Genomic DNA, 24770 nt, shown 5'->3' on the forward strand with positions numbered 1-24770 from the left:
TATACTACTACTACTACTGCTACTACTACTACTACTACTACTACTACTACTACTACTGCTGCTGCTGCTACTACTACTACTACTACTACTGCTGCTACTACTACTACTACTACTGCTACTATTGCTACTACTACTACTACTACTACTACTACTACTACTGCTACTACTACTACTACTACTACTGCTGCTGCTACTGCTGCTGCTACTACTACTACTACTACTACTACTACTACTACTACTACTACTACTACTGCTACTATTGCTACTACTACTACTACTACTACTATTACTACTGCTACTACTACTACTACTACTACTGCTGCTGCTACTGCTGCTGCTACTACTACTACTACTACTACTACTACTACTACTACTACTACTACTACTGCTGCTACTACTACTACTACTACTACTACTACTGCTGCTACTACTACTACTACTACTACTGCTGCTACTACTACTACTACTACTACTACTACTACTACTACTACTACTGCTGCTGCTACTACTGCTACTACTACTACAGTATGCTACTACAGTATGCTACTACAGTATACTACTACAGTATGCCACTACAGTATGCTACTACAGTATACTACTACAGTATACTACAGTATACTACTACAGTATACTACTACAGTATACTACAGTATACTACAGTATACTACTACAGTATACCACTACAGTATGCTACTACAGTATACTACAGTATACTACAGTATACTACAGTATACTACTACAGTATACTACAGTATAAAGAGCAGCAGCATGGTGCAGACAGGAGGCTCCTTGCCTGTTCTCATGTCTGAATGTCTGGATGATGGAAGCAGCAGTGAAGCTCAGGTTGGGCTGGACTCTCTGCCCAGACTCCCTCATGCTCAACCCATGTGGACCACATGGTGGACCGAAGTGACCCGGATCTCATCTGAGATAACTGTTCTCCTTGTCCTCTTTGTCCTCGTCCTCCTCTTCCTCCTCTTAGTGTCACTCCTCTTCCTCTAGCTCTCACTGCAACATTGTTCTCAAAAACAAGAGAGCTCACCTGTGGCCTTTTTTTATAGAGCTAAAGCTCTGATTTCTGAGTGAACAATTCAGATATTAGTGTTTATATGTGTGATGAGTGGATGTGGCCAGTTGGTAAATGAAGTGAAGCATTTGGGACGGGTTCTGAGATTGCAGAGCTGCAGAGCCTCTGCTCTTTGGTTTTCCAGTTTTATTTCAAACCTGGAAACCCAAACACCAAACCTGGAAGGTTTTTTTTCAATTTACAAGTTATGGTCCTCAAGTCTATATTTCCTAAGAATGTTTCTTTCTTTAACTTCATGAATGCGAAGGTATTTGGCCAATTTCATTTGTCTGTTAACTGTGTGATAGTGCTGAAGTTTATTCTGGTTTATTCCACTTATCTGTGTAGCCTGTTTTAAGTGGAGGTCAAGGCACTTTATTGTGTCTCTTGGAGTGTGTTGGTCTCTAGGTGTGTGTTGGAGTGTGTTGGTCTCTAGGTGTGTGTTGGTGTGTGTTGGTCTCTTGGTGTGTCTGTTGGTGTGTGTTGGTCTCTTGGTGTGTCTGTTGGTGTGTGTTGGTCTCTAGGTGTGTGTTGGTGTGTGTTGGTCTCTAGGTGTGTGTTGGTGTGTGTTGGTCTCTGGGTGTGTGTTGGTCTCTAGGTGTGTGTTGGTGTGTGTTGGTCTCTAGGTGTGTGTTGGTCTCTTGGTGTGTGTTGGTCTCTAGGTGTGTGTTGGTCTCTAGGTGTCTGTTGGTGTGTGTTGGTCTCTAGGTGTGTGTTGGTCTCTAGGTGTCTGTTGGTGTGTGTTGGTCTCTAGGTGTCTGTTGGTGTGTGTTGGTCTCTAGGTGTCTGTTGGTGTGTGTTGGTCTCTAGGTGTCTGTTGGTGTGTGTTGGTCTCTAGGTGTCTGTTGGTGTGTGTTGGTCTCTAGGTGTGTGTTGGTGTGTGTTGGTCTCTAGGTGTGTGCTGGTGTGTGTTGGTCTCTAGGTGTGTGTTAGTGTGTGTTGGTCTCTTGGTGTGTGTTGGTCTCTAGGTGTGTGTTGGTCTCTTGGTGTCTGTTGGTGTGTGTTGGTCTCTAGGTGTGTGTTGGAGTGTGTTGGTCTCTTGGTGTGTGCTGGTGTGTGTTGGTCTCTAGGTGTGTGTTGGTGTGTGTTGGTCTCTAGGTGTGTGTTGGTGTGTGTTGGTGTGTGTTGGTCTCTTGGTGTGTGTTGGTCTCTTGGTGTCTGTTGGTGTGTGTTGGTCTCTTAGTGTGTGTTGGTCTCTAGGTGTCTGTTGGTGTGTGTTGGTCTCTTGGTGTGTGTTGGTCTCTAGGTGTCTGTTGGTGTGTGTTGGTCTCTTGGTGTGTGTTGGTCTCTAGGTGTCTGTTGGTGTGTGTTGGTCTCTTGGTGTGTGTTGGTCTCTTGGTGTCTGTTGGTGTGTGTTGGTCTCTTAGTGTGTGTTGGTCTCTAGGTGTCTGTTGGTGTGTGTTGGTCTCTTGGTGTCTGTTGGTGTGTGTTGGTCTCTTAGTGTGTGTTGGTCTCTAGGTGTCTGTTGGTGTGTGTTGGTGTTTTGGTGTGTGTTGGTCTCTAGGTGTCTGTTGGTGTGTGTTGGTCTCTTGGTGTGTGTTGGTCTCTTGGTGTCTGTTGGTGTGTGTTGGTCTCTAGGTGTGTGTTGGAGTGTGTTGGTCTCTAGGTGTGTGTTGGAGTGTGTTGATCTCTAGGTGTGTGTTGGTGTGTGTTGGTCTCTAGGTGTGTGTTGGAGTGTGTTGGTCTCTAGGTGTGTGTTGGAGTGTGTTGGTCTCTAGGTGTCTGTTGGTGTGTGTTGGTCTCTTGGTGTGTGTTGGTGTGTGTTGGTCTCTAGGTGTCTGTTGGTGTGTGTTGGTCTCTAGGTGTCTGTTGGTGTGTGTTGGTCTCTTGGTGTGTGTTGGTGTGTGTTGGTCTCTAGGTGTGTGTTGGAGTGTGTTGGTCTCTTGGTGTGTGTTGGTGTGTGTTGGTCTCTTGGTGTGTGTTGGTGTGTGTTGGTCTCTAGGTGTCTGTTGGTGTGTGTTGGTCTCTAGGTGTGTGTTGGTCTCTTGGTGTGTGTTGGAGTGTGTTGGTCTCTAGGTGTGTGTTGGTGTGTGTTGGTCTCTAGGTGTGTGTTGGTGTGTGTTGGTCTCTTGGTGTGTGTTGGAGTGTGTTGGTCTCTAGGTGTGTGTTGGTGTGTGTTGGTCTCTAGGTGTGTGTTGGAGTGTGTTGGTCTCTAGGTGTGTGTTGGTCTCTTGGTGTGTGTTGGTCTCTTGGTGTGTGTTGGTCTCTTGATGTGTGTTGGAGTGTGTTGGTCTCTAGGTGTGTGTTGGTGTGTGTTGGTCTCTTGGTGTGTGTTGGAGTGTGTTGGTCTCTAGGTGTGTGTTGGTCTCTAGGTGTGTGTTGGAGTGTGTTGGTCTCTAGGTGTGTGTTGGAGTGTGTTGGTCTCTAGGTGTGTGTTGGTCTCTAGGTGTGTGTTGGAGTGTGTTGGTCTCTAGGTGTGTGTTGGAGTGTGTTGGTCTCTAGGTGTGTTGGTGTGTGTTGGTCTCTAGGTGTGTTGGTGTGTGTGTTGGTGTGTGTTGGTGTGTGTCTTGGTGTTGACATGCTGCGGAGGTCTGATACCAGCTGGTTCAGAACCACATTGTAGGGAATGCTGGTTTCAGAGAAGGGCTTGATATTTTAATGACTGCTGGTCTGATTGATTTAAAACATAAAGATAAAAAGGACAGGAGAACAGGATTTTATTTGTTTGCCTATTAATTCAAAGTCATTATTTTGTCATTTTTTCCCTCCGTTACAACTAAACAACAACAGCAGATCCAGAAACTGGTTCTGGATCCAGATAGAATCAGCTACAAAAAAAACATGCATATTAATCATGAAACAACTGTTAGCAGTTTTCAAATGATACCTTTCATCTGAATAAACCTCTTGGACTGTTGGAAAAATAATACAAATCTGTACAAACAAATTTTTAGAGACAGAATTGAGTTCAGTCAGTTTGAGTCTCAGATCAGCAAACAGTCGATGACCGAGAGAGTCCGGTCCAGATCCAGTTTCAGGACCTTTCTGAAGCAGCTGTATGAACTGGGTATCGCTGGAGAGATGAGTCTCACCTTTCAGTTCAGTTCTGTTACATTTCTGTCCAACGACCACAGAAGAAGAGTCTGCTCAGACACAACAGACACCCTCACTCCTCATTCTTGTCCCTTTTTCCTTTTCTTCTTGCTCTTCTTCTGCACACCTTCCTCCTCTTCCTCTGTGGTTTTTCTCTTTGGCTTCCCCTCCTCCACCCGCTCCATGGCGTCCCACACCTCGTCCTCCTCCTCCTTCACCTCCTGCACCTCCCCCTCCTGTCCCGCCCCCCCCTCCTCCTCCTGGTCCAGGCGGCTGGACAGCAGCAGGCAGTTGAGTCTGGACTTCAGGTAGACTTTGTGCAGCAGCGTGCGGTCGTCCAGGCTGTGGATCCTGAGGAAGCGGTCCAGGCCGCAGGAGGCCACCAGGGGGCGGGCGGGGTGGCACTGCAGCGCCCGCACGCCGCCCGCCAGGCCCTTCAGGCAGCCGCACACCGCGCCCCGCCGCAGGTCCAGCATGGCGATCTGGCCCCGCGTGTTTCCCACCACCACGCTGTGGCCGGCGGCGGGCAGCGACAGCGCCGTCAGCGGGTATTCCTCGTACTGGACCTCAAGGACCGGCCGGCGCTGAGGAGATGACGGGTCGTACACACGCACCTGACAGAGGACAGACAGAAAAACAAATATTATACAGGTGTATGATGAAGGATGTTAAAGAGGAGCTAAACCCCAAACCCAAATCTGTGTAACGCCTGACATCTAAAGGTGAAAAACATGCTGCTGAAATGCCATCTGCTATTGGCTGATCTTTGGTGCCAGGTGATGATGTCGCCACCTGTTGTACTCTATAGAGGGCGACATCACCTGGCACCAAAGATCAGCCAATTATTTCATCAAAAGCAACATTTAAGACTTTTGAAGAGCTTTTTAATGCCGTCTTCAACTGAATTTGACTTTATTTTGATTACAAAACAAAATGAAGAAACCAAGCTGTAAAAGCAGCCTGTTTCTGACTGAACAGCTGATGAAAGATCTGAAACTAGAAATGGGCAGAACAACAAAAAGGAGAGCAGGAACTTTAAAGTAAAAAGGGACATGAAGTCCAACTGTGTTTAGTAAAGCAGAAGAGTGGACATGCAGTGCAACGTCATTACATCTCCAATATTAATGTATAAGATGTATGCCGAATGGAAGAGTAGAACCTAAAGACTCCAAAAAGGCCTTAAGTTCCTTTCTACCAAGTGTTTACATTCGCCGATAAGGAAGGAAACTTTAAACTGCTGGATATTTGAATGGAGTCTGGCGTCAGGTTCTCTCCCTACGGGCTGGGCTTGAGTGTAGAAAACCAGAGGAACTTTGATTTAAAGTGGATTTCAGTGAGTGCAGACAGACCTGGTGGTGGCTCGTGCAGGTGACCACCTTGTCGGACCCGGGGATGAAGGCCATGTCTCTGACCCACTCCGGCTGCCGTAGATCCAGCCAGTCGTTCCGCAGATTCTTCGCCGCGAACACCGGCTGCTCCGGCCGCTCCAGGTTCCAGATCTTCAGCCCGTTCTCCTTGCCGCCGGTCGCTACTTTCTGCCGGTAAGCGGGATTCTGCGTCATCCTGCACACGCTCTTCCCGGCGTCCACCTCCGCCACGTGCGAGCTGCTCTCCTCCTTCCACACGCGCAGCTTCCCGGACTCCACGCACGTCACCAGGGCGGACTCGGTGACGGCCAGCCCGGTGAAGCCGCCCTCGGCCGGGTCTCCGCAGCGCCGGGTCTCGGTGAAGACGCCCTTCTCGGTGCTGAAGGTCTTCACGGTGCCGTCCACGGCGCCCAGCAGCAGCTCGCTCTCCGCCGGGTCCGCCCAGCACAGCGTGCGGACCTCCTGGTCGCGGCTCAGGCTGCTCATGTGGCAGAAGTTGAAGGCCTGTTTTCGGGCCAGGCTGACGCCCTTCAGGATGCCGGTCTCCGAGCCGAGCCACACCGAGCAGATCCGGCTCTTATCGGCCATGTCAGACGGCAGATGGCAGGCAGTCGACCCACCTGACATCAAATTCAAGGACTTCTTTGGGGAGATTCCAGGCAGGTTTGGGGTGAGACATCATCACATTGGTCAGAATTAAACATCACATCCTTGTCTCTTTTAAAGCACTTTCAAGGCAACCCATTTGCTTTTCAAAACTGACAAGGATTTTCAGGCCTGTGGAAAACCTGCTACAGTTAAAGAAACGCTGTGTTAAGGCAAAGAATACATGAAAAATAAACTTCAGGAGAACGCTCTACTGCCTGCTGATTTTTTCTTGATTCTAGGGACAGTAAGGTAGCCAGCGTCCTGCGATCGGAGGGCACGAGGGGGAATATAAGGGATGATGAGGTCGCATAGATATGATGGTGCAAGCCCATGTAACGATTTATAAGCTAACAGAAGCACCTTAAAGTCAGATCTGGCTTGAATTGGGAGCCAGTGAAGGGAGGTTAGGATTGGAGTAATGTGGTCAAATTTTCTAGTTCTGGTTAGTATTCTGGCGGCAGCATTTTGCACGAGTTGTAGTTTTTTAATACTGCAGTTAGGTAGGCCAGAGAGTAAGACATTACAATAATCGAGTCTTGATGAAACAAAAGCGTGAATTAAAGTTTCAGCATCCGTCGTATTTAGCAGGGAGCGAATTTTTGAGATATTGCAAAGGTGGAAAAATGCTATCTTTGTGATTTCCTTAATGTGAGCATCGAAAGAGAGAGCTGAGTCAAAAGTAACGCCAAGGTTTTTAACTGTGGGACTCTGGGTAAATCCCCAAAGTTTAGAGAAAGCTCTGCAACAAGAGGCAGATGGGTTTTTGGGCCAACAACTAGCATCTCCGTTTTGTTGGCATTTAGTCGCAAGAAGTTTTGTGACATCCAATTTGTGACAGCGATTAGGCATAATTCTAGGTTTGTAAGTTGTGAACGGTCGTCAGGTCTAATTGGTATGTAAATTTGAGTATCGTCCGCGTAACAGTGAAATTTAATACCGTAGCTGCGGTAAATTTCACCAAGAGGTAGCATGTAAATGGAGAAAAGCAGAGGCCCCAGCACAGAGCCCTGCGGTACGCCAAAGTTAACTTTAGAGTATTCAGATATAGTATTTTTATGTGAGACACAATGCGTTCTATCAGATAGGTAGGAATTTAGCCAGGAAAGCGCAGTCGCGGATGCCAACGTGGCTTGCTAGGCGGTTTAAGAGAATATTATGATCGACTGTATCGAATGCCGCACTCAAATCAAGTAGGATAAGAACAGAAGAAGAGTCGGAATCTGAGGTGAGGAGTAGGTCGTTTACCACTTTTGTGAGAGCAGTCTCAGTGCTATGGAGAGACATAAAGCCAAATTGAAAGGGTTCGAAGAGACTATTACACGAGAGGTAGTCGGTTAGTTGGGTAGAAATTATTCTTTCCAAGACTTTAGAGAGGAAGGGGAGATTGGAGATTGGTCTAAAGTTATTAAGAACATCAGGATCGAGGTTACGCCAGAGGAGAGAGAGGTGTTAATGATATTGAGTAGGGAGGGGCCTAATATTGGGAGAAATCTAAGGAGACAGTCTCAAATTGCAAGAGTACGGCGGTGGTCTCTAATGCGTCTAATGCACGATTAGGAGAGGGATCAACGCCTTCGGTGGGTAAAGAATTGCTAATCTCATCTCTAATACAGTCGATTTTGTGATTGAAGAAATTAAGAAAGTCATTTGCAGTAAATTGAGAGCTCGCTACAGGGGAGGGTTTGCAAGTAAGTTTTGCTACCGTGTCAAATAGAAACTTGGGGTTATCTTTATTAGTGTTAATAAGATCTGAGTAGTAGGAGGCCCTAGCAGCGGAGAGCGTACGCTTGTAAATCATTCGGCTATCGCTCCAAGCTAGCCGAAAAACCTCAAGTTTGGATGAGCGCCATTTGCGTTCCAGCTTTCTACACGCCTGTTTTTATGCACGAGTTTCATCAGTAAACCAAGGCGACGGTTTCTTTAGACGGCGGGTCTTTATGAGTAGGAGCGCAACAGAGTCAAGCGAGTCAGTTAGAATAGAGTTGAAGTTATCCGTGAACTCGTCGAGGGAACCGATTCGTTCTGGGAGAGAGGCAAGAGTTTTAGGTAGGAGATCAGCGAGTTTTGCAGTTGTGGAAGTATCAATACGGCGGATGCTGTAGGTATCAACTAGATTTGAATGTCGACCAGGCAGGACAATTTGAAATTTAATGAGATAATGATCTGATAATGCCGGTGGATACGGCAAAACTACTAAGTCTGAAATGTTAATACCACGAGCGAGGACTAGATCAAGAGTATTGCTGTTAGAATGGGTCTGTTCGTGAACCAACTGCGTAAAGCCAAAGTGTCAATTAGGGACGAAAAAGCTTTGCTAAGTGGATTAGTTTTACAATTTAGATGAATATTGAAATCACCGATAATTAGGATGTTATCCGTACGAATTACAAGGTCAGAGAGAAAATTGGAAAATTCTTCTAAAAAAGATGAATAGGGCCCAGGAGGCAATAAAGGATGATTAGGTAGAAAGGCAGGATACCAGAGTGGTTAAGGCCCATGCTAATTAGAATGGACGGGCGCATAGTGAGCATCTCACAAGATGAGAGTTTATTACTTAGATCTGGTGAAAGGTTCAGACTCGAATTGAAGATTAGGTCAACGCCCCCACCTTTCTTAGATGTCCGAGCGACATGCGAGTTGGTGAAATTAGAGGAGGAAGCTTCATTTAATGGAAGAACATCATTTGGCTTTAGCCAGGTTTCACATAATCCCATTATGTCAATACTATGTTCTTCCGCCAGACTGACTTCCTCCACTGCAGAAAGGCTGGAACACACTCAGCAGGACGGACACTTCCTTTTCCTCAACCACTTTTTGTCTTTATTCAGTTTTTTGAGTTACAAAGAACAAAAATCAAAACAGAGAAAATATAAAAATTCAGCTGTATAACACTGTTCTCTTTAAAAAGCCAATTTTAGTAGAAAAAGTAGAAAAGTTTTAGGTCTGAGCTCTTAAATGGGTTTCTTGGGCCCTGAGCTCATCAAGATCGGACCATGCAAACTTTTAATTCAAGAAAAATCTTCAACTAAAAAAATGAGAAAGTTGAAGTTACACAAGGTGTTTACAGGACAGAAGTGATAAGTAACAAAATGAATAATAACAAAATAAAGCAATACACAAATGAGTGTTGTAGATGTGTTTCGCATTTAGCTGACAGTCTTATCCAGACCTGGGTCGGACCAAAACCACCAGACCGTCTCCTCTCTCCTCTCCTGTGTGGTAAAGTCGGTGGAGGTTCGGACCGTCACAGCCAGTCAGTACAAACACTCATGAAGATGAACGATAGACTCTTTCAAATCTTTTCACAAGTTTGCTTTTCCTTCCCAAGTCTGCTGACTGAAGCTTCACACAACATCACAACACTAAGCTTACACATCTAAATCAATACATTTGAAGCACATAATGATCTATTGTACAGAGATTTAAAAAGAGAAACAAGCTTTCCAGCCTCAGATCTGCAGGCTGGTCTAAAAATCAAAGTTTCTCTGAAGGTAAAAGCCTCTTCTTCTGTTTTCAGTGTCTCTACCAACCAGTGGAAAGCCCTCCAGCTATGAGCTGCCAACATGTTGCTGCTGACCTGTGGAAACCTCTTATCTCCAAAACATCAACTTTTCAGGAATTAAGAAAAGCAGCTTTGTTTTTAGCTTGACCACCATGCAGTTTTGAGTTTATCTAATTGGTTTAGAAAAGGTTTCATAAACTCAATGGTTGTAGAATTTTCTCAACCCATAGAGGAGCATGTGACACTTCAACTAAAATTAAAACAGGAAATACACCAAACTGAGTTAGGAGGTTTTTCCCCAACAGTGACAATATATGTTATATAGGAACAATATTTCAATTTGGCAGCCAAGCGAAATGACTAAATTGCTAAAATGACTTGTTACTTGCAGACGCAGCAAAAATAATTTCCTCAGGATCTTTATCACCAAGATTTGTAGACGAGCTTCTCTCCTCCCAGAGGAATGAATGGAGGCTGTAAACAGAGCAGGACTCCTGCTGTCTGTTGTCAAGCCTTCACCAACTGACATGGAGGTCAGTATATATGGTCTACCAAGGTGATGCACCACTGTTGATATGTTTGTTTTGCTCTGTACTTTCTGTTTTTATTCATTTCTTTATAGAGATTAGTATTTATTTTTCACTCTGCTGCACTTCCTCTTGCACTGTGCAAACTGCAGGAATCAGAGATCTCTACCTCCCCAAATTCAAAACAATATGCGCATGTTTTGAAAACCTCCCAACAACTGAAAAACTCCAATACCTTCTGGTAGAGAAAAAGGAGTTTGGCACTACTGCAGCCCAGTCTGTGTCAGCCTGTCACACTGACCCTGTCACATCTTTATAGAAATTGATCGACTGTTAATTAATTGCTGTGTATTCGTTGATATGTCAGTTGTATATGTAAGTTTGATTACTGTTATTTGAATTTGTTGTCTTCGCTTTGGAAATATGTACTTTTGTATTTCATGCCAATAAAGCACCTTGAATTGGAAAAAATTGGAGAGAGAGAGAGAGAGAGAGAGAGAGAGAGAGAGAGAGAGAGACACAACTACTGCTACTGACTACTGACTACTGACTACTGCTACTGACTCCTCCTGCCTTGCTCGGGGAGAATCCCTCTTCCTGAACTTCCTCATAAACAGGAATGTTGTTGCAGAAACTTCCTCTCTGGGTTTTTCCCATCAGCACACATGAAAATCCTTCTCTATTCATCATTTTAACTCATAAGAGGATTCAGTTCAAATTTGAGAAGGTCCAGTCACACAAATTAGATCCAGATTAATGGCTAAGCTAATAAAGTTATTCATACGTGGATATCATTTGACCATTAAAACATTAAATGAACTGTGTTATGACCCTGGGTCATAATTTGTATTTGAGTGTGTGTTTTTGTTGTTTATCCCTCCCTGCCTGAGGGTGGTGGTGTTCACCCCGTTTGTATGTTCTCCAGTTTGTTGAGTTGCAGGTGGCGGCTGGTGATTGGACGGGAGACTGATGGCGCCTATTTTAAAAAGGGCGTCTGTCCGATGCCGGCTCACTCCTTCTCCTTCCTGGCTCCCAACCGGACCGTGCTGTGCCACATGAATACTGTGTTGACCTAGTGGTGTAGATTGACTTTGTTATTAAGAATGTAAATAACTTTTGGAAGAGCAGTCCCGGTAGCCATAGGGGTGAGAAGCCTTTTTTCTTTGTTTTCTTTTCTCTTGTTTCTGATAGGGAGGCAGGGAAGCTGATTGTACTTTTGTTTTCGTTTGCTTAAGTTAGGTAAGTTAGTTACCTTTTTTTTTCATAGATCGTTTTGTTTGTTATTTTGGCTGTGCTCCCCCCGACGTTTTGCTACCGTATTGAAGAGTGATTAAATAAATCAATTTTGTTTGGACTGCACCTGCTGTGGCACTGGTCATCTTTGGGAGCTGGGAAAGAGGGGAGTCACTTTTATGCTATGCTCGGTTTTCCCCTAGGCCGGGCGTAACATAAATTGGGGGCTCGTCCGTTGTTTTCTCATGTTTCGTCGGGTAGGTTCGGTAGGTATTTTGACCTATTTTTGTTTCATAATTTTGGTTGACACTTTTTTCTTGAGTGGCACTATGGATTTCGATTTGGACAGTTTTGCAAGAAATCCTAGTTTGCAGCAAGTGAATAAATGTAGAAAAGTGGATTTGATGCTCATTGCGAATTTGTTTAATGTGCAAGTGCCGGTAAATGCGAGGAAAGAGGAGCTGAGAGAGCTCGTGGTTGGGAAGCTGGAGGAGGGGGGTTTGCTTGAGGGTTCATCCACTCCAGAGGGAGAAGGGAAAAGTGACGTGGAGCTCCGAGGTCTAGTGCCGCCCGTCACTCCCACTACTCCCACAGATCCTCCTATTACGTCGGGGATGGCGGCTGAGGAGCTCCGGCTGGCTCTCCGCATTAAAGAAATGGAGGTGAGAAATCGGGAGTTGGAGGTGGAGGCTATGCACCTTAGGGTGAAGGCTTTAGAGCTGGAACGCCAGCCTAGTGTTGCTCCCCATTCACCTGTCATGCAGCAAACCCCGTACTCTCCCCGTGGAAGCTTCGATGTGAGCAGGCACATTGCACTGGTTCCACCTTTCAGGGAGTCTGAGGTGGACTCGTATTTCAACGCATTTGAGCGCATTGCAGCCACTTTGAATTGGCCAAAGGATGTTTGGTCATTATTGCTTCAGTGTAAATTGGTAGGGAAAGCTCAGGAGGTGTGTGCCACCCTCACAATTGAACAGAGCTTGGATTACGAGATTGTTAAGGCTACTGTGTTACGTGCATATGAATTGGTGCCTGAAGCATATAGACAAAAATTTAGAAAATGTGAAAAGAGTGTCAACCAGACTTATGTTGAGTTCGCGCGTGAGAAGGGAGTGCTTTTTGATAAATGGTGTCACGCCAGTAAAGCTAAGAATTTCGCGCAGCTGCGAGAGCTTGTGCTTCTGGAGGAGCTTAAAAAGTGTTTGCCAGAGCGCATTGTCGTGTATTTGAACGAACAAAAGGTTGCGTCTCTCGCTGGAGCTGCTGTTCTGGCAGATGAGTTTGCTTTAACTCACAAGAGTGTTTTTCCATCTCTCGTGCGTCGCGAATCCCCGGTACGTGACAATAGAAGAACGCGTTCACCAAGAGTTTCTCGGGGCAACTTTTCCCCCGGGGGTGAAAACCGTGCGTGCTTTTATTGTCATGAACCTGGCCACCTCATTGCAGTTTGTCCTGTGTTACAAAAAAAAGAACAGATGAAGGGTAAAGGGCCCTCTGCTGTTAGTCTGATTCAGTGTGGGCCAGTCGCTAGCCAACCTGAACTTTTGACAGCAACCTTGCCAACAAAAGAAATTGACGATGATTTCAAGCCTTTCGTTACGCAGGGTTTTGTTTCTCTGACTGACAATGAGGTGGACAGGGTTCCCGTTACTATTCTGCGAGATACCGGTGCGAAGTATTCCGTGGCTCGACGTGGTGTCCTGCCTTTTTCCGACCAGTCGTACTGTGGTTCAGACGCGTAAAACTGAGTGTTTTACGCGTGCCGCTTCACACAGTGATTTTCTCCTCCTCCTTTGTGTCTGGTACAGTGCGAGTTGGTGTGCGTGATCAGCTACCTGTTGCAGGAGTAGATTTCATCCTCGGGAATGATTTGGCTGGTGAGAAAGTGTTTCCTACTCCCGAGGTCACTGAAACCCCCACTGCTGATGTGTGTGTTGTTGCTCCCGCTGCGCTCGATTTGCCTCCCGTTTTTCCGGCGTGCGTCGTGACGCGTGCCCAGGCTCGTAAGCTTGGTGATTTAGTGGACCTTTCCGATTGTTTTTTTGAACGCGTCTGATGATCCGGTCAGCCCCTCTTCTGAACCTGAAAGTGTGCCTGTTACTGTGGATGTGTTGCCTAATAATATGGATTTGTGTTTGGCAATAGATAAGGATCAGCTTATCCAGGCTCAGCAGTCAGATGGTACATTGGCTGCATGTTTGTCTGCAGCTCAGGAACAGAGAAATGCTTCACAGCCAGTGTCTTATCTGTTTGATGAAGGTGTGTTGTTGCGTAAATGGTCGCCTGTGTCTGGGATGGAATGTGATGTGGTCTCCCAGGTTGTTGTGCTGAAAGAGTTCCGGCTCCAAGTGTTAAGTTTAGCTCACGATCACAGTCTGTCCGGCCATTTGGGGATCAAGAAAACATATCATCGGGTGCTCCGATATTTTTTCTGGCCAGGGTTAAAATCCGATGTCACCAAATTTTGTCAATCTTGCCATGTTTGCCAAATTACTGGAAAACGAAACCAGGTTATTCCTCCGGCTCCTTTACATCCGATCCCGGTAATTGGCGAACCTTTTGAGCATGTCATAATAGACTGTGTCGGTCCCTTGCCAAAAACCAAGACTGGTCACCAGTACCTGCTTACCATCATGTGCGCAGCCACACGTTTTCCTGAGGCTGTCCCGTTGCGCACGTTGAGGGCTAAAGCAGTGGTGAAAGCCTTGGTTAAGTTCTTTTCCACTTTTGGTTTGCCCAAACGCATTCAAACAGACCAAGGATCTAACTTTATGTCTAAGGTTTTTTCACAGGTGATGACAGAGTTGTCCATTAAGCATCAGATCTCCAGTGCGTACCACCCAGAGAGTCAGGGCGCACTGGAGAGATTTCATCAGACGTTGAAGTCCATGCTTCGAAAGTATGGTGCTGGGTCAAACAGGGAGTGGGATGAGGGTCTGCCACTGCTTCTGTTTGCCATTCGTGAAACCATACAGGAGTCTCTTGGGTTTAGTCCGGCTGAGTTGGTTTTTAGGCACACTGTGCGCGGCCCGCTACGTTTGCTGCGGGAGAGGTGGCTTGCAGACAAACCCAGCCCCGCGCACAGCATTTTGGACTATGTGAGTTTATTCAGGGAGAGGTTGCACACGGCTTGTGAGCTGGCACGCAGTTCCCTTTCCGCTGCACAGTCTAAAATGAAGAAACAGTATGATAAGAAAACACTCAGTCGCAATTTTCAGTCAGGTGACCGTGTTTTGGTTCTGTTACCTATTGTTGGGTCCAGCCTCCAGGCAAAGTTTTGTGGTCCTTACGAGGTTGAGCGCAAATTGAGTGACACAGACTATGTAGTTAGTACGCCGGATAGGAGGAAAAAGTCCCGTGTGTGTCACATCAATATGTTGAAGCCATATTTTGTTCGTGAAACCTCCGAGGTGCCAACTGTGAACTCTGTGCCAGGTGTCTCTCCTGTGGCGACTGTTGTGTCGCCATCCTACAGTCCCGAGGAGGACGGGTTGCGTGGGCAGCCTGTTTCAGTTCCATGTGCGCGATTAGAGAATTCAAAAATTCTGAAAAACCTGGAGGAACATTTGTCGTATTTGTCTGAGCCGGCCATAAGTGATGTTTGCCATCTTATTCGTTGTCACGCACCGTTATTTGGTGATAAGCCCACCCAAACTACAGTCTTGCAGCATGATGTAGATGTTGGTGACCATAAGCCCATTAAACAGCACGCATACCGCGTCAATCCGGTAAAAAGGGCTGCAATGCAAAAGGAGGTTGAGTATCTCCTGGAAAATGGCTTTGCTGTGCCAAGTTCCAGCCCGTGGAGCTCACCCTCGCTTTTGGTTCCGAAATCGGATCAAACGCCTCGTTTTTGTAATGACTTCCGTAAAGTGAATGCCGTTACTAAGCCAGACTCATTTCCTCTGCCACGTATGGATGATTGTATAGATTGTGTCGGGTCAGCCAAGTACGTCACTAAGTTAGACCTATTGAAGGGTTACTGGCAGGTGCCCCTTACACCTTGTGCATCTGAGGTCTCAGCTTTTGTTACTCCTGACCATTTCTTACAGTATACCGTTATGCCATTTGGGTTAAGAAATGCTCCTGCCACTTTCCAACGGTTAATGAATACAGTTCTTTCTGGTGTCAAAAACTGTGAGGCGTACTTGGATGACATTGTGGTGTATTCTTCCACCTGGGCAGAGCATGTAGACAGTTTGCGAGAAGTATTCAGTCGTTTGAAGGGTGCTTCTTTGACTTTGAATCTGGCTAAATGTGAGTTTGGTAAGGCTGTAGTCACTTACTTAGGAAAACAAGTAGGCCAGGGGCAGGTGCGCCCCCTGTTGGCCAAAGTTGCAGGTGGCGGCTGGTGATTGGACGGGAGACTGATGGCGCCTATTTTAAAAAGGGCGTCTGTCCGATGCCGGCTCACTCCTTCTCCTTCCTGGCTCCCAACCGGACCGTGCTGTGCCACATGAATACTGTGTTGACCTAGTGGTGTAGATTGACTTTGTTATTAAGAATGTAAATAACTTTTGGAAGAGTAGTCCCGGTAGCCATAGGGGTGAGAAGCCTTTTTTCTTTGTTTTCTTTTCTCTTGTTTCTGATAGGGAGGCAGGGAAGCTGATTGTACTTTTGTTTTCGTTTGCTTAAGTTAGGTAAGTTAGTTACCTTTTTTTTTCATAGATCGTTTTGTTTGTTATTTTGGCTGTGCTCCCCCCGACGTTTTGCTACCGTATTGAAGAGTGATTAAATAAATCAATTTTGTTTGGACTGCACCTGCTGTGGCACTGGTCATCTTTGGGAGCTGGGAAAGAGGGGAGTCACTTTTATGCTATGCTCGGTTTTCCCCTAGGCCGGGCGTAACAACTGATTGGATTTGCTTCAAAGAATGTTATAATGTGTTTTTTAGTTAATGAACAGTGTGCTTTAAAAAATCTGTGCAGGAAGTTATGGATATTTGCTAAGAATTGTCACAACAAAAAGTGTTAAATATAAGTTTTTTCTGTTTTTACAACAACAACAAAAAGATAATTATGCGTATTTTGACAGCGTTCTCCCTCAGAGGAACAGAAGTGGCTCTGTAAGCGGAGTCATGCATTCAATAAAATAACAATAATCATCATAAAACTAAAGCGCTCATATTTAATCTTCACTTCGCTGCTGCTGCAGGATCAACTCTGATTACCATGACGCATGAGGAAAATAACATGTTGCAGCAAGTTTCTGCTTTGACTTGCAAATTATCACCGCTGTGACCCCATTACAACCACATCAGTGTTTCTGCAGCTCTCTCTCTCTCTCTCTCTCTCTCTCTCTCTCTCTCTCACACACACACACACACCCCTCTGAAGTTCTTCCTTATGTGAAGATTATATAGAAGGAAGCTGCAGAGCGTATAGAGAAGCTTTCTGCAGCCGACTGGCAGACGGACAGACAGGTGAGTGCAGGTGACTGATGATCACTGATCCTACTGCTAACTGCTTACAGTCTGATAATAATATGATGATAATGAACATTTTATTTATTTATTTGTAGCGTAGCTTCATCTACCGGCTCTACCTTTTAAAGTAGGATTCTGCAAAACTTGACTCTTAAGTTTTCAAATGTTCAAGTGTTACTAAGACTTGATTGGACTCATAAACACTGACAGTGTTGATTTGAACACTTTCAGAGTTAAATTAACTGACAGTTTTATTGTGATTATTATTTTTTTGGATTTGTTTCACGAGGTTTGAGTTGTGAATTTAAAAAAATAAGATCTGAGAAAATGCAATCCTGTGATGAAAGTCTCTCTCCTGTAACTATATTAAACATCTAGAAATGAGAAAAATAATTGTGTATCGTTAAATATGTTTCAGAGCAGATTTTTATGTAATTTCATAGAGGGGGACAGCGGGAAATTTAGCAACATGACAGTGTTGCTGTGCAGAAACATCCTAACTGCCTCATTTCACTGATCAGAGTCGAGATGATCTAAACTGGATGTTTTGGATGTTTAGAGGGAATAAAATGCAGTGATGTGACTGAGTTACAGTGCTGGACTGTGTTGAGAATGAAACGCCTGCTGATTAAGTTGTAGATATTTCTTTATAAGTCCTGCTGTGTAATCATACAACCTGTCTGTTGCAGACGGGAATCTGTAAGGAAGTGATTCTGATGAGGAATGAGCGACGCTCCTCCCCTCTTCAGCAGCACTCAGGTTGGACATTTTATTTTTATTTCTGCTTTAAAACAGAAAAACAGGTTGAAAACAGAATCTCTGCCATCTCAGAAATAAAAGGTGAAATGTTACACCGCTGAAAAAAAAAGAAATAAAGTTAAAAAAAACAACAACTCAATGTTGTACCTTGTTTTTGGAGTGAAAAAAGAAAGGCAGTCTCACTTTAACTGAACTGAATTTAATTGAAATGCGTCTTTATCAAGGAAGTTAACAGTGCATTGTAGTGTAAGCTATATTCAGGCTACAGTCCAGACTTTGAAGACCTGAAGGTGTTTAACTAACTTGAGCTTGCTTCACCTCTGTCAGATTACCCAGAAACATGAGCGGTCTGGCGGGAGAGGGCGTGGCCTCGTCCTTCAACCAGTCGTCGGGCGTCAACCGGTCGGACGGCGGCGGTTCGGCCCCCTGCGGGCGGGTCGACACCTCGGCTCACCTCTTCTTTATGCTGGTCTGCAGCCTGGTGTTCCTGGTGCGTTTCAGCGCCTCCGAACCTTCACATCAGACTCACTTCAGTCTGAGATCAGATAGAAGCTTTTTACTCCTCAAACTCAAAGCTCAGCTGTGAGCGTCACATGAATGTTTGACAACTTGTCTAATCAGCGTCAGCTCGCTGATCTGAAGTAACAAAGCAGATAAATCTGTTGAAAATCAAAATGGAGCAGAGAAAGTTAGCGATGTGTCTGCTTGCTGTTGAAGAAGAAGATGAAGAGTCTGTTCTGAAGAGGAGGATGAAGGTTCATGATGTTCTGCCAGAGCTGTGACCAAGTCACCTCTGCTCAAGTCCCAAGTCAGTCTCAAGTCTTGAGGCACAAGTCTCAAGTCAAGTCCCAAGTCTAAATGTAGAACAGCAAGTCAAGTCAGAACAAATCAAGAGTCCAGTATCAATTTAATATCTTAAAGAAAACTAAATATCTAGGACTTTTCAATGCAATATGGTTTTAATAGGATAAAAACTTGGTAAGAGCATCATGAGTTTGATTTCTATAATCAGTTTCAACTTCAATAAATTCAATCATTCCATACAAATTCAGAAAACAGAATTTAAATTCAGTCGTCCGCTGGAACAAATCTCATCACTTTCAATCTAAGTCATTTACACAAACACAAGATCTCAAGTCAAGACTTTAGAAACCTTTTCAAGTCATCAAAGTACAAGTCAGAGTCAAGTCCCAAGTCACCAGAACCCAAGTCAAGTCAAGTCTCAAGTCTTCTCTATGCACAGCCTTCTAACCATCTGGTCGTGACCCATTGTGTTTTAGTGTTTGATGTGATGTATTTTAATTGTTTTTTTGGTGTGATAATGTTAGTGATGTATTTATAATCACTCTTGTATGTTTCTCCTGGCGGGACGATAAAGACTTGAACTTGGTGAATAAAGGCGACTGACGGTAAGTGTTGCCCTGCTGCCTCCCCAGGTGGGTCTGGTCCTGAACGGCTTCACCCTGAAGGTTTACTTCTGCCGCGCCCCTCAGCAGGCGTCCAGCAGCGTGACGGTCTACCTGAAGAACCTGGCGGCCGCCGACTTCCTGCTCAGCCTCTGTCTCCCCCTTCGCATCGCCAACTACGCCAGCAGCTCCGTCCCGGTCCGGCGGGTCTACTGCCACTTCGGCGCCTCGGCCTTCTACCTCAACATGTACGCCAGCATCCTGTTCATGGGATACATCGCCGCTAACAGGTAGGATCAGACGGATCAGGCCGTCCCATAACTGGCCGGTCTCAGGTTTGATCCTGTGTGACACGAGTGACCTGACCTGTTCGGACACTAACCCTGCACTCCAAATAATGAAAATCTCCTCCATGATCTATGGAGAATCACAAAAAAGTTTGTTTATGAGTTTAAATGGGAATACCACTCAATCTAAGAATTCATACAGTATATTATTCCTTTGCATTCAAGTGGTGTCGGATTTGTGACGTAATCGCTCTTTCCAATATGGCTGAACGGAGCGCAGAGTCGTACGTGAAAACGGAAACAAATTCATACAATAAAGCCGAAAATGAACCACAAGTACAAAAAGACATGGATATTCCTTGATAATTATAGTGCTGCGGCATTCAGTTGTTGTCGTCAGCATGTTAGTTTAAAATTGACCAGTTTGTTTAAAACGACCTGCAGCAGATGTTGCTCACTTTTCCTAAGTAGAGTTGATTGCATGAGTGTGAATATAACTGATAATTTGGATTTTCATTACCTTGGACTGCCGACATCAGTCAACACTTCCGCAATTTATGACTCCAAGTGGGAGAAATCAGAGCTGCCAAAAAAATTCCCATAAATCCTAGTTGTAATCTCTAGGAGGTGTCCTCGTATTTACGGTAGATCCGGTGGGACGTTCTCACATAAAAGTTTTGTTTGCTCAGTCTGAACAAAGAAGAGGTTCAGACATCGTTTCTGTTTTTGGTTCTGAGTTCATAAACAAAACCCATGTGGTTGGAAATGTGTGATCTAACAGGATTTTATCTGCCAGGCGTGGCAGACTGGAGTATCGGTGACGTCGTTTTTTCACTTTCCCATGACATTGCTCAACAGTTGAATGGACCCGCTCCCTCATTTCGTCGCTGTATATTTTGAATACTTGAATGTGCTTTTCGGCTCACGTATGAAGAAGATATCTTCGTCTTCTTAGCTCCAGGTTTCTCCTTTGCCGCTCATTTTGACTGACTAGTTACAGTCAACATGACGCAGCCACCAGATTAGGAGATCGTTTTCAGCCAATAAAACGCAGTGTACTTTGGTAAACCTCTTGCGATTGGCTGGAATTGTGACGCCACTGTAAACTAACCAAGACCTCAGTTGTTTTGTCTGATTCAGGCGTATTCTCCTCCCCAAAACAAGATAAACGCTTCAGAGTTTGATTCAACCTCAACACACAAGTCAGAGTGTTAGTCAAAGTCAAATTAATATCGGTGAAAGTAGTGCTGAGCTGCATCTTTAATCCTCGCACATCTCCAATGGAATGTCAGCAGAATACACTTATGCAGAAGTTCAGCAATCACTATCTCAGTTTTTTTTTTGCAACCATATGAAGGAGTTAAACTATGACAAACTGGATGATTACAGAAGACAAAACTGAAACAAACTGTACTTAGAAATCTATACAGAGACGAGCTGTGAATGTGTCTTCTCATCCAGTCGGTCATGTCTGTGGTTTCCTGTTCCAGTCAGCTGAGCTGCTGCACAAAACCATTCAGAGGATTTCTTGTCGATAAGGATGTGAGGTTCTTCTGGTCATGTTTTCTTAAAAAGCAGAAGCGTGTGTTGTGCCGATAGAGACCTACAGTTTGTGGACACCTTCATTTAGCAGATTGGACTTTTAGCTATATAAACATTTCTTGGAAGTAGAGCTGCTGTGAAGGCAGAAATAATCTCATTGGTTGAGTTAAACCTGAACGGGCGGAGAACCTGGACTGTTTCAGGAACTGCAAAAATCTACAAACTCACTCTGCATGTTAGCATTAATGTGACTCTTTAATTTTTTGGACAAAAGCCAAAGCTATGGCTTATTGCCCAGTAAAACAGACAGGATGAGTCATACATGGCTGTTGGCAACAATTTGAAATGTGATTCATGTGACAGTAACTTTACTACTAAAGGTGGTTTTCATGTGGTTTAAAAACCCTTTTGAAGGAAATCCAGGGACATTTCCAGGAGCCGTGCTAGCTGGGGACGAAGCACCAAATCTGTGGACTGTCACTGGAAAACAGGAACGTCTGGTCACCAAGTCAGCAGCTAACTAGCTTACCTAGCTAGCTATAGGCTAGTATGGCTAGTTTGAAGTTGAAGGTCAGCTAACTAGCTAACCTAGCTAACCTAGTATGGTAGATTGTATTGTTGTTAGCAGCAGAGCGCTAGGCTTCATAATATTAGCTTCCTCCTCTCTTACCTCGTCTTTTTCACTGAGCTTCAGTCTAATGTTACCGAGCCAGAAAAAACAACATAATTTCACACAAATAGTGAAATAAACACAAACTCTGATTTACGTGCTGTGGACACGTATTGTGGGAAAATAACGTTTCTCCACCACAAACCGAATTACGTCCCACATGTTGGTTAATGGTTACGTTTAGGCAACTAAAACAACTTGGTTAAGGATTAGGGAAAGGTCTTGGTCATGGTTAAATATGAAAAACATTAGTTAAAAATTAAAATTATTTGGCTCCGCCCAGTGAGGTTTAACTCAACCAATGGGATTATTTCTGCCTCCGAGAAATCTTTGTAGAATTAAACTCGAATCTGCTTTCATTTAAAGCGCTTTACAGCACCTTGAATACATACATTTTCACCTTGAATACATACGTTTTCATATTGGTGGCGTCAGTGGTCTCTGCTTCCTCTTTACGTTTCTCACACATGGGGTCTAAAAATTCAGTGTGAGTTTCAGTGAGAGTGCGGTTTGTACTGCAGGGCCGAATATGTTTTTTTTTAAGCACACACACAGAACAAGACACTGCAAGACGCTCAGTACACAGGAGTCTATACATACCACTCCACTATAGACAGTAGATTATACACATACTCTACATAACACTCATCATACAGTCATCATTCTTTACTACAGCATGTACTTTCAGGCAGTGTGGTATACATTATGGCAGCAGCTGCAAAGGAGGTTTTTGAAATTTTGAAGCTGCAATGAAATAAATGAAAAAAAAAATCTCTAACCATACTTAGCTTAGCATTCAGCATTTCATGGCATGAAGTGAGGATAACGCAACATCCACACCATGGTTGTTAGCAAAATATTTTTAATTCAGTAACGTTAAAATATGTGAGTATTGGCCCACACTTACCTCTTCACTCGGCCCACACACCGCCGTGGACTGATGGCAATGATCCCATCTGAATCCGGCTGCCAGGACACAGCCACAACTCAAGCTGGATGAAACCACTTGGGACACATTTGGCTGCTACGACAAACGTTAAAAGTGTCAGGCTAAACTCGGGCCACTTTTGGCCCACAGTTCACTTGCCATTTCCATAACTCACCCTTAAGTGCCTTAACACAACCATGTTTGGCCCGGAATCGTCTGCTATCATTCTACTTACATCGTTTCACCCATTTTAAGAACAGAACGATTGGAAAACGGAATCCAAAAATCCCATTCATGTTCACCTTGGATCAGAATAGAATCTGAAGCCCAGAAATGACAACGGACTATTAACTATTGATAAGACCACTGAAGTTATCTGCTGACAAATTTAACCCATGCCTGCCTCTCCTTTTCTGTCCTCTCTCCTCCTCTTCTGTCCTCTCCTCTCCTCTCCTCTCTCCTCCTCTCCTCTCTTCCTCTCCTCTCTCCTCTCTTCCTCTCCTCTCTTCCTCTCCTCTCTCCTCTCTTCCTCTCCTCTCTCCTCTCTCCTCTCTTCCTCTCCTCCCTTCCTCTCTCCTCCTCTCCTCTCCTCTCCTCTCTTCCTCTCCTCTCCTCTCTCCTCTTCTGTCCTCTCCTCCTCTCCTCTCCTCTCTCCTCTCCTCTCTCCTCTCCTCTTCTGTCCTCTCTCCTCCTCTTCTGTCCTCTCCTCTCTCCTCTCCTCTCTCCTCCTCTCCTCTCCTCTCTCCTCTCCTCTCTCCTCCTCTCCTCTCTCCAGGTATCTGAAGATTGTCCATCCTTTAGGAACTCACATCCTGCAGCGGGTGCGGGCCGCCTATATCATCTCCACGGTAACCTGGGTGTCCCTCCTGGCCTCGACGGGTGTCTACGTCACCCTGTCGCTCCTCACCCAGCGACCTCTGACCTCTGTCCCAGACGCGGTGAGCTGCGAAGCCCTGCACAGCGCCGAGCTCAGCCTGTTCTACAAGATCATCCACAGCTGCTCCGCCACCGTCTTCTTCTCTGTCCTCGTCTCCCTGGTCTTCTTCTACTCCAGCACCTCCCGCAGGCTGACGCTGGTGCAGCGGAAGCAGCCGGGGCGAGCGTCGTCCTCAGGATCCAAGAAGCTCGCCAAGTCCCGCAGAAACATGCTGGTGCTGGTCACCGTCTTCTGCGTGTGTTTCGTCCCGTACCACCTGGTGCGTCTTCCCTACGCCTTCCTGAGGGGGCGGTGCGCGTGGCGCCAGGCCTTCTTCTACCTGAAGGAGCTGACCGTCATGGTGTCGGCTCTCAACGTCTGCCTGGACCCGCTCATCTACTTCATCTTCTGCAAGGCGTTCCGGGCCCAGCTGAGCCTGCGGAGGGTGTTCAGCGCCACGCAGGGCGCCACGCAGGGCGCCACGCAGGGCGCCACGCAGGGCGCCACGCAGGGCGCCACGCAGGCGCCCGGCGAGGAGAGGAGGACCAGCGATGGCCGTCTGAGCGTCGCCAAGATTGAGAGGAAGGCGTCATTCGGCATTGCAGCGAGGCGAACCAGTGTGCTGTAGGTGCAGGACTTCTGTTGGTAAAGCTGCACTCTGCAACTTTGCACTTTGGAGGCCCCAAGTGGCAGCGAGAGATAACTGTTTGCATTTTTGAAAGTTTGAAGGACTTCATTACCCAGAAATCCTGTGCGGTGAGGAGGGGGGGGGAGGATGGAGCGCTCAGTCGCTGCTGTTCAGGAGACTCTTCTGGATTTCCCTCTTCAGTTTGGATCGGTCTCTTCCTCTGAGGAGGAGATTTCCCACCAGAGAGCAAACTGACAGCAGAATTGAATTTGGACAAACAGGGAAAATCTACAGAGGCTCAGTTAGTGGAGAGAAGACGCATCACTTCCTCTTTACACTGAGGATTTTGATTTGCTTTAAATGCTCTTCGTAGCCCCTCTTTGTAAAGGAAAGAACATTATATCAAGCTCCATTCAGAAATCTAACAGTTGAATGCTTACTGGTAAACATTCACACCTCACGCATGACTAAACATGGGAAATGCCAGAAATGACATACTGAAAATCCTCCAAGCAACACCTTTTTCTTAATAAAATGTCAACTTTTAAAACTAACTGTACTTCTGTCATCACGTCACAGAGAGGAAACAGAAGGATTGATGTTCATTTTGTATATAGATAGATACTGTAGATTATTAATCACATACTCCTAACTTTTTGTATATTCTCAGCTGATATTGAATAAAATAAACAATCTAAATATTTATTCTAAGAGGATGTTTTGTCTGAAACTCTTCACACAAAGGCCACCGTGGCTGAGGGTTTCACCAGACGCTTTCCCTTGTTAACCAGCTGACTTGATTTGTGGAACAGAACCGGACCCCAACAAAGAGT

General features: G+C 45.3%; 2 protein-coding genes across 5 annotated transcripts; one reads left to right on the forward strand and one right to left on the reverse strand.

Moving 5' to 3' along the window:
- Positions 1 to 3608: 3608 nt before the first annotated feature.
- LOC144539400 (WD repeat-containing protein 74-like) lies at positions 3609 to 6054 on the reverse strand. Its single transcript, XM_078284170.1, has 2 exons — positions 5449 to 6054; positions 3609 to 4713 (listed from the first exon to the last, which is right to left on the reverse strand). The coding sequence occupies exons 1-2, from the start codon at positions 6052 to 6054 to the stop codon at positions 4180 to 4182; spliced, it is 1140 nt and encodes a 379-aa protein (XP_078140296.1). The 3' UTR covers positions 3609 to 4179.
- A 10674-nt stretch (positions 6055 to 16728) lies between these two features.
- On the forward strand, positions 16729 to 24638 carry LOC139926764 (P2Y purinoceptor 14). Of its 4 annotated transcripts, none has more exons than XM_071918570.2 (5): positions 16729 to 16798; positions 17491 to 17560; positions 17888 to 18050; positions 18997 to 19256; positions 23169 to 24638. In XM_071918570.2, exons 3-5 carry the CDS (start codon positions 17901 to 17903, stop codon positions 23935 to 23937), a joined length of 1179 nt encoding a protein of 392 aa, XP_071774671.2. In that variant the 5' UTR covers positions 16729 to 16798; positions 17491 to 17560; positions 17888 to 17900; the 3' UTR covers positions 23938 to 24638. The 4 variants fall into 4 exon arrangements, with proteins under 4 accessions (XP_071774671.2, XP_078140293.1, XP_078140291.1 ...); XM_078284167.1 differs by having other exon boundaries at positions 18997 to 19214; XM_078284165.1 differs by having other exon boundaries at positions 16764 to 16808.
- The last annotated feature ends 132 nt before the right edge of the window (positions 24639 to 24770 follow it).

The sequence above is a fragment of the Centroberyx gerrardi genome, chromosome 6 (assembly GCF_048128805.1).
Source record: "Centroberyx gerrardi isolate f3 chromosome 6, fCenGer3.hap1.cur.20231027, whole genome shotgun sequence".
Classification (NCBI taxonomy): domain Eukaryota; kingdom Metazoa; phylum Chordata; class Actinopteri; order Beryciformes; family Berycidae; genus Centroberyx; species Centroberyx gerrardi.